The sequence below is a fragment of the Schistocerca americana genome, chromosome 1 (genome assembly GCF_021461395.2).
Source record: "Schistocerca americana isolate TAMUIC-IGC-003095 chromosome 1, iqSchAmer2.1, whole genome shotgun sequence".
NCBI classification, from domain to species: Eukaryota; Metazoa; Arthropoda; class Insecta; order Orthoptera; family Acrididae; genus Schistocerca; species Schistocerca americana.
This window is the reverse complement of record NC_060119.1, coordinates 463,259,654-463,267,150: the sequence shown is the minus strand read 5'-3', so window position 1 is coordinate 463,267,150 and position 7,497 is coordinate 463,259,654. Positions and strand designations below refer to the sequence as shown.

The window sequence follows — 7,497 nt, the reverse complement described above, 5'->3', positions numbered from 1 at the left end:
TGCAAAGCTTATTGATTTCTTTCATAATCCGTTCAGACGGGTTACAATGGGATCGTCAGGGATACAGAGTACCCATAGCTTGTCATCAACAGTGCAATGTTTGAGGAGTATGTTGTTTCTAACCAGATAATAATGACGAATATGCGTGTGTGTCTTTTCATGCCATTTACTTTTGATGTCTTCCCAAATCGGATCCTTATCTTGTTCATAAGCAATGTCTTTTAAAGATGTAGTGTAGAAGTTTTCAAAGGCTACTTTCAGAATGTAATGAATACTCTTTATGATCTTCAGCTAGTCGGGCGCACATGTTTAAGTACGTAAATTAGTGGAAGAGTGTGTCAGCAGTATCAACAGAGAAGTGAAGTTGTGCAGCGAGGTGTTTAATTGTGATCCGTCCATCACCTCGAATGAGACAAAAATGGTTCAAATGGCTCTGAGCACTACGGGACTTAACTTCTGAGGTCATCAGTCCCCTAGAACTCAGAACAACGTAAACCTAACTAACCTAAAGACATCACACACATCCATGGCCGAGGCAGGGTTCGAACTTGCGACCGTAGCTGTCGCGCGGTTCCAGACTGTAGCTCCTAGAATTGCTCAGCCACTCCGGTCAGCTCGAATGAGAGAGTCTGCACGCGTAAACGTTGCAGGACTCACTGCCGGGAGTCCGTAGACATTCTCCAAGCGCCTATGAATATCTGAGATTCTCTGGTTTTCCGCCAAAACTCAATGACTTCGAATGCACCTCCGTTATGGACACCATTGTGAAATCTACGAATAGCGTCGCTACCTGTCAGAATGTCATGAAACTATTGGGTCTAAAGCTGGAACATTCCGCATTTTGTCAACTGAAACTGGCTGAGAAAAGTTGTGCTGCTTTCTCATTCAACGAACTTCGTATGTCAGCATTATTCTATGAGAAAGTGAAGTACTGCTATTTCTCTGGAGAAAACAACAAATGTAGATTTTTAAATGCTGCAATCATTTTTTATTCATTTCTCACAATTGTGATACATAAGATATTAGAATCATCGCAGTGATAACCTACATCCGCTGACTGTTCGCAGATGGGACTGCAGTCACTGGTGGTGTGTCCCGGCAGCCTTCGCCGCTGCTCTGCCAGCCTTATTGGCAGCTGCCCTGGCTTTGGCGGCAGTCCTCAATTTGTGTGCTGTTCTGGCTTTGCCTGCTGTCCTGGCTTCGGCATGAGCCGCTGTCCTGGCAAGGCCGGGATGTGCAGCTGCTCCTTTCCGTGACGCTAAAAGGAACAAATGACGTTCGGTAATTACAGCTCAAAATTGACAGCCAATCAAGCTCAAGACCTATTACTTACCAAAAATAAGGAAGCCACTGATTACTCTGCAATTGACACTTGAGTGTTTTGTAGTACATACGAACACTTATAGATTATCTCTCTACCATTCCACTCTAGAGTAGCACACTGGAAGACTTAACACCTAAATCACTTCGTGTCACTTCTTATTTCTCTTATTTTATCACGATAGTTGTTTCTCCTATGTAGGTGGGAGTTAGCAGCATATATTGGCTTTCGGGCGAGAAAGTTTGTAATCAAAATTCGTGAAAATATCTCGCCACAATGAAAAATGGATTTCTTTAATGACAGTAATCCCAACTCGCTTGCCAGAGTCGTACAGTCTCTTCCACATCGCGAAAGCTGCTCTTTTTCGCTGCCCTTGATCAATCCTGTGTTGTAAGATCTCAAAACTCTCAGAAGGAATCCAAAAGGGGACAGAAAGGCGTGGTTCAGGCAGTCTTTTAGTAGGTCTGTTGCATCTTCTCAGTGTTCTGCCAGTAAAACGTACTTGTTGTTTCCCCTTCTCTCAATAAACCGAAGTCGACCATTTGCCTTCCCTATCAAAGTGTTCAACATGCTGGTTCCATTTCACATCGCTTTTCAAAGTTACGCTCAGAAATTTAAAAGGCGCTACTGTATCATGCAGGGCACTACTTAGCTGTATCCGAACATTACAGATTTGCTTTTCCTACGCATCCGCATTAACTTACATTTTTATACATTTACAGCTAGCTCTCATTCACCACACCAACTGTCCAAGTCATCTTGTATCCTCCTACAGTCACTCAACTTCGACACCTTCCTGTACGCCACAGCACCATAAACATTGCTGCCCATCCTGTCAGCTAGGTCATTTATGTATATTAAAAATAACAGCGGTCCTATCACACTGCTGTGGCGCTCCTGACGATTCCTTTGTCTCTGATGAACACTCGCAGTCGAGGACAACCTACTGGATTTATTATTTAAGAAGCCTTCGAGCCACTCACTTATTCCATACGCTCGTACCTTCGTATATTCGGAAATATAGAAATTTGGAATCAACGTGTTGCTCTTCATCGCAGTTTATCATGTGAGGAGAGGTCAAGCTGATTCTCGCTCGAGCAATGCTTTCTAAAACTGTGCTGATTCTTGGACATAGGAAATTTATTATGTTCAAACTCAGATTATGTTCAAAAATTATGCACAATCAAGGGTATTAGTCCGTAATTTTGCGTTTCCGTTCTTTTATCCTTCTTTTATGCAGGTGTCACCTGCGCTTTTCTTCCAGTCGCTTGCGACTTTGCGCTGGTGGAGAGGTTCGCGATAATTCCAAGTAAGGGGCCATAACTCAAGTCTTTTCACTTCTGACGTATTGTTCCTCAGGCGTCGTCATGTGATGTGCTACAGTCAGTGGTTCAGCTCAAAAGTTCGTCGTATAATTGCATATAATCATTTGGAATGTACTGCTGCGTATTTTCTAAGTCTTGAATTTTTTGAACTTTAATTGGCACCTGTACTGATGGTAAGCAGGGTGTTTTGGTGGAGCAACAGGTTCTCGCAGATGTGCCACGAAGAATGTGTGACTCACTAACCCGTTGATATACATCAAACCGTTGACGAGCGCAACTCTGGCACTCGCATATGCAAAGTGGAAGACACTGCTGACTGCAAAGTTGTATCTGTAAAAATTTGGCTTGTTCCTCGTTTCTTCAGAAAATCTCGTCTTCTTATGAGATTTTGTCCACCAGTCTTTAAAATCCAGAATCCCAGATGTGTGAACTTCAGTGACTGTAAGTTTTCCATGTTTTATGCTGCTTTATGGAATGTGCTGTGCTATTTGGTGAACTGATAACATCCTGAGTAGCACTGACTTACGGCCTTTAAAACAGACTGATTGAAACATATTCTGTTCATAAGCTCTGCTTATGTGTAACAACGCTTACAACGATTTATATTCTACCTTCACACGCTAGCCATAGAATCACAGATTTATTACCTGGTGATATATTCTCCAGGTAAAGAAAGTCATAGGTTTTCGTTGTTCAGAAATTCTAAAATGCAGAGGAAGCGAAGGCTGTTGCACTCTCGGTTTAAAAGGGAATACACAAATGAAGACAGGCAAAGGTGAGGAAAGATTCATGCGTCTGTGAAAAGATCTACGCGCAAAGCATACAAGAACTACCACCGCCGTACGTTAGCAAAAAGATTTGGACGAGAACCAGAGAAAACTATATGCAAAATCGCTAAACAAGTCTAAGGCTTCCATCCAGTCACTTGTTGACCGGTCCGGTGTAGCAGTAGAAGATAGTGAAACTCAAGCCAAAGTTTTAATTTCGTCGTATCCCTCTTTTTCGCGTCTCGTCTTCAGTATAACTATAAATAAATTCAGCACCACACATTTTGCTCCTAATAAACACACCACAAACTCGGGAGACACGAGTCACGCAGCAACTAGCTCTTCAACTGTTTGCACTCACAACACTGTCGCCAAATGTTCAGGTCTAAAAGGGTACAGTTCAGTGACTTACGCCCATTTAAAACAAAATGTGATTTTCAGTTGCATGTTACAAGGCATACTCTGCAGCTTAGAGTTGTATTTGTGGCATTTAATTCACTAATGTGGCCAAATGTCAACACTTCTTTCAGTGCCTTCTTCCTATGAGATCAACTTTTTTAAAGGGCCAATATTTTCTGATTTTAAAAGACCTTAGCGTTGTATGTTTCTGTATTCATGAAATAATGTATACAGCAATAAAAAGGACACCTATACTACTAGTTCACAGGAGCAGACTTTCTTATTTCTGATATTTTTCTTCTATATCAGGTTTTTTAAAATTTCACGGTAAGTTGATTTTCTTGACTTAGGCTCTATTTAAAAAAAACACCGATTCATAGTTATGGGTTCGTTTGATCACTGAACTTTGATATATAGAGCGTTCATTGTAAATTACTGTGACGTTAACATCGGTCTGTTTGCGTAATGACATGAAAAAGAATCCACGTCTGGAGATGTATCACTTATGTGCTACGGGAGCAAACTCTTCAAATAATGAAATTAACTCTCCTGCAACGTCTAAATGAAAGACAGATAATAATTTGCTACGATTATGTGAAGTAGGAAACTTCAACCAAGTGGTCGGTGAGGTAACAATGCTCAGTGGCACACAAAAAAGTATACAACATTCGTGTGTCGCAATGAACATCTCGTGTCTCTTCTTACAGTTATGTTCAGCAGTCTTTTTCATTAGCGTAACAAGCAGTTGCAATAGTGGCAGTTGATAGCATATTAGTTCACTAATCTTCTGATTATTGGAAGGGTATTAAATCATAACGCCTAATTCACTCAGTACCTGTGAGAGTTAAAGACCTTAATTTATATCATTTTCCTTGTTTTTAGAAACGATGTATCTCTGAACTTGGGTTCCTGTTCAGACACTATCAACATAGAGCTGTCTACAGGTTTTGTACTGTACTCGTTGAGTGTGGCCCTCCTGAACCCATCATTTCCACATTCGGGCGACAGTCGCGAGGTTCTGACCGACACGAGCACCAATACCATGGAACGACCAATCCCAGTCTTGACAGACTGCGAATCTACCTCTGTCGAATTTCATCAGTTGTTGGTAGTCGTTTCCTCTTGTTACACGAGACAAAACACGAACTTCTCACAAGCAATCAACAGAGAAATCTGATTCCTGAATGTGAAACTCGCTGTGTAAACTTTTCTTATACACAAGACCAGGTTCTTCCCGTAACTTCGACAGTGTACGAGTATTTCACACATATTGCACACATCTCCTCGTCCGCCCCCCTCTTTCTGTCTCATCCTTCCTTCTCCTCCTGGTGACCTCCTCCTTCCCCGTCCCTGTCACCATCTCCTCCTCCTCGTCCTCCATCTCGTCCTCCTCCTCCACCCTCTCTCTATCTTCTGCTCCGTTCTCTCTTTATCCATTTCCCCTTCACTCCCTCTATCCACATGCTCCTCCACTTTCTCTGTCCTACATCCCCTCTTTCCGTCTCCTCCTCCACCAACTCTTTCTGTCCATCTCCTCCTCCCTCGCCCACTCTGTCCATCTCCTTGAAACTGTCGCCCTTCTCTCTGCCGACCACTTCCTCCAACTCTCTATCTCCTGTTTACCTCTCTCTCCGTCCAGCTCCTACGGCACTCCCAACCCAGTTGGAGCTACATCCTGTATTATATCGTGAACTGCGTACAATTTCTACTTTTCATGTGAGAAGACAAGTTTAACACTTGGTGTTCCCAAACGTTTTCGTAAACGATTTGCTGCCAGAGTTGTCAGACATTCTGACTCTCTTTCAAAATGGTTCAAATGGTTCTGAGCACTATGGGACTTAACTGCTATGGTCATCAGTCCCCTAGAACTTAGAACTACTTTAACCTAACTAACCTAAGGACATCACACACATCCATGCCCAAGGCAGGATTCGAACCTGCGAAAGTAGCGGTCACGCGGTTCCAGACTGTAGTGCCTAGAACCGCTCGGCCACCTCGGCCAGCGCCTGTCTTTCCTCTGCAAGACTATAATGAGGTCCAGTGAGAGGGCACCAGTTTGTTTCGATGGTATATCCTTTGGAATCCAGACAACTGATCCATTAGTCATACTGCTGGAAGGCGAGGAACTTTACGATGGCTAGTGTGATCAACTAACTCATTCTCTTAGATCTTCTCTTCTTTTTTTTTCTTTGGAACTACATGTACTGGTTGGTGTATGAAATTCCGGTTGAAACTGCTCAAGACCTACTTCATAGAAGATTGCATGTCTTGTTCTACGATGAATACCAGGAATGTTTAACAAAATGAGCCAACGTTTTATGCATCAAGACAAACATCTACTGTTGCGAGTCACCGCTATGAGGTGAAATAGTACACGTAAAAATGTGACCACCATATTGGTGCCTTAATTCACATTTTCCTTGTGTTATATGCGAGTTTCGTGAAACTGAACGTTGTTTTTGCAGTAATTTCATTAAATTATCGAATGATTTTTGAATTAGCAATTGATTTAGTCTCGGCATAATTCGAGCCAGCAGCCGAGATTATACGATAAATACAAAATTTTAGAGTAATGTTTTAGGATTATAACGTGAAAGCTAAATATTTTGTAGCTCTTTTTATGAACTTGTGAAAGGTAAATAATAAACTTGGATTCGATTGCCTATCATCTTAAGTCTGAATCCTGAAAGACAAAAAATATGGTGGTAACTCATTCCATTCCGAGCAACATACAACGTGACTGATAATATCCGATTGATTCTACTTAATTTATTTGTTTGTACATCTCAACCGAGAGTGGTAGAGCAGCAGTAAGACGCAGACCTCACTTTCGGAAGAATGGCGATTCAAATCCCCTTCATGGCATTTAGATCTAAGTGGCCTGTGATTTCCCTACCTCACTAAAGGCAAATGTCGGGATGCTTCCTCTCTCAAGATCACAACCGATTTCCTACCATGTCCTTCCACAAATCAAACATGTGCTATGTCTGCAATGAACACGTCGTCGAGGGCACTTTAAAGTGAAGTCTTCCTTTCCTTGTCGTAACACACAGTTTAGGGAACTCTCCCATATGATTGATTTAGACCTAACGTTTTGAGACCTTTTGAACATCACATTTTATGAAGACTAAGTATTAAAAATTGGAAACTGTACCCTGTTCAGTATTTGTGCCCTCGGATCCATCCGGCGACGATCCATCGCTGCTGAACGTTTTAAGGGCGAAGATTGCGCTGATATCGGGCTCCTCCTCTTCTCCATCACCTCCCGCCCGAAGTAACTGATATGTCAAAGCGTCATCGTAGTTGTCGCCGTCGTCATAATCGTCTTGTGCAATCGGCTTGGTGTCGTCTTGAGCCGTGGCGTGTGGCACGCAGAACACAACCAGGTAGGATCCTGCGAGCAGCAGCAGCAAGAGGCGCGACATCTCCTTCCCTGTGTGATACGGAAGACTGTCTACACTTTCCAGCTAGACTACCGTACTGTGAAGCCGTCAAAGAATCGCAACGTCTTTTATAGCAACAGGGCGCTGTCAACTAGATACGTTATCGCTACTGGGAGGCAAATGTTTGCATGTGCAGTTCAAACGTATGCTAGTAGAGTACAATCACCACAAATTATCTCTTACCATTTTACCGTAGTCGTTACTTCAAAAGGTCTTGTTCTTTTGCCCTTTCATGCAACAGG

General features: G+C 42.5%; 1 protein-coding gene across 1 annotated transcript; it reads right to left on the bottom strand.

Moving 5' to 3' along the window:
* Positions 1–961: 961 nt before the first annotated feature.
* LOC124586804 lies at positions 962–7,278 on the bottom strand. The gene is made up of 2 exons (XM_047131435.1): positions 6,967–7,278; positions 962–1,258 (listed from the first exon to the last, which is right to left on the bottom strand). Exons 1-2 carry the CDS (start codon positions 7,235–7,237, stop codon positions 1,080–1,082), a joined length of 450 nt encoding a protein of 149 aa, XP_046987391.1. The 5' UTR covers positions 7,238–7,278; the 3' UTR covers positions 962–1,079.
* Between the last annotated feature and the right edge of the window lie 219 nt (positions 7,279–7,497).